Consider the following 2,108-nt stretch of genomic DNA (forward strand, 5'->3'; position numbering starts at 1 on the left):
ATGGTTTTCGAACAGGATGCATTGGAGTCATATTTCTGCAAAACTTGTTAGGTTTTCTGTTATAAAATTAGAAGTTTGTGACCTGTTTTGGTATTGCTCATAATCTTTTATTGATATTTCTGTTATCTACATTTCTCAACATATGACACGACCCTTTTTTTGAATATGATGTATATATTTCAAGTATTTAATATGTTCCGTCTAACAAGAAGAATTCGTGTCGCTACAACCATAATTTTCTTCAGAGAGAAGTGGGCTTCGTAGTCACCCATCCTGCACGTTTGGCCTAGCTCTTAACAACTTCAAGATTCGGTTATTTGGTTTTGCTTGTCTTCTGCATGAGAATCAGGTAGTTCACGAGAGTTTCATCAGTTTGGCAGCTCGAATAATGGCTAATAAAATGGCAGTTGTCTTCATGAATGTAGTGCTTTTTACCATCGGGTGTTGCTAAATGCTAATGTCAATGGCCACCGCAAGAATTACATCACTAATTTTAGCAATTATTTTTGTCTGTTTTACTTTGGGATATGGGCAACAGCAGTGTAACACTACGTTGGCGGATCTTACTTATTGCTTGCCAGTATCATCAGATTATTCGCCAATATCATATAACAGCTGTTGTGCTATTTTTGTAGAAGCTGCGGAGTCCTGCCTTTGCAATGCTCTAGATATCGTTGTACGGTTGCCTCCAACATGCGGTCTTCCTATTATCAACTGTAAGGCTTCATGCTTTCTTTGTTCTTTTGGTTTTGATTTGGTTTCCTGAGCACATTATAAATATATTTGTTTTACAGATTCTTATAGGATTACTTTTAATTCCTGATCATTTCTGTGTTTGCAGGCTTCTGAATCTGTCATGAATACTAACGACGAGATATGTTGTTCCACCGAGAACTCTTCTTAGCATTGATTCAATAAATCGATTAATTATAGTTCTGTAAAGTTAATATTTCTTAGATGCGAGCGAGATGTGAAGGAATCTAGTAGGTAAATAAGCATTCAATTACTATTCTAACGCTTTGGGCAAACATTTACGTTATCTAGATCAAATGTACTAGAGCATTTACTCTTAATTGACAGAAGTGCCAGTATCTCTACTTATGGTTAGGAACCCTAAAACTCTTATTTCAAGCCGCTTGTCATACTTCAAAAACATCCATGCAATGTGGTTTGTGGTTTCCTCATCTGATAATAGTTAATAGTTACAATATATGCTGGGCTTTATTGTATTTGTGTGAACAAGATTTGAACAATGTTTATGTACCACAAGATTTGAACAATGTTTATGTCCCAATTTAAAAGGATGTGATGATAAAGGAAATATGAATTGGAAAGAATTTTTTTTCAGCTTATGAAAGATGTAAAGAGAAACATTAACATATTTGAGTTTATTCTTTTTATTGAATTTTTATAATTTATTAGTAAGAGAAAAATGTGGAAAAAATCTAAGGGAAATAATATTCTTCTTATGTTCAATGGCAATCTTTTTATATGTCAGATTGACAATAGCGGTTTAGAGAAATTACACTAAAGGCATGCAGAATATTTGGAATTATAGAAAAAGTACAATAAGAAATACATAGTGGAATAGATTTTTAGATCAATGATGCATAGTATTAGTACAATTTTATCATGCTCACTTGTGTTGATGGAGTACACATATATAAACTATTATAGACATATTAGTTGTCACATGTCTTTAAGATCACATAGATTGCCCTTACATGTTCTGATTTATAAAAGTGTAAAACACTCATTAGCTGATATTTAGTTTTTAAGATTTTAATTTCACATTAAATTTAGAATATACATAGATGTCAATTTGAAGTTATTATCTTACTTAAAATTTATATGGGTTTACTTTTGCATTAGCTTTGAACATCATAATCGTTCTCCTAATATGTATGAGAAAATAAAAATTTACATCTACTAGAAGGTATATACTTCAAAATTGTGCTTCTTTCTTAGTTATCCAACAATAATATGAAGATCAATGCAACCACTAATAAATTTGATTTTGATTGTTTCCACTCACCATCTTCAAACCTAACAAAAATTAGGCATCCCACAACTTTATAGAAAGGCAAAAAACTACAATTTTTGATAAC

At 31.8% G+C, this 2,108-nt stretch overlaps 1 protein-coding gene across 1 annotated transcript; it reads left to right on the forward strand.

Annotated features, from left to right (window-relative positions):
• Positions 1–426: 426 nt before the first annotated feature.
• LOC149546620 (tapetum-specific protein A9-like) lies at positions 427–1,321 on the forward strand. The gene is made up of 2 exons (XM_089794635.1): positions 427–716; positions 842–1,321. Exons 1-2 carry the CDS (start codon positions 452–454, stop codon positions 847–849), a joined length of 273 nt encoding a protein of 90 aa, XP_089650761.1. The 5' UTR covers positions 427–451; the 3' UTR covers positions 850–1,321.
• Positions 1,322–2,108: the final 787 nt, after the last annotated feature.

The sequence above is a fragment of the Cupressus sempervirens genome, chromosome 7, assembly GCF_028749045.1.
Source record: "Cupressus sempervirens isolate cs-2001-9-10 chromosome 7, ASM2874904v1, whole genome shotgun sequence".
NCBI classification, from domain to species: domain Eukaryota; kingdom Viridiplantae; phylum Streptophyta; class Pinopsida; order Cupressales; family Cupressaceae; genus Cupressus; species Cupressus sempervirens.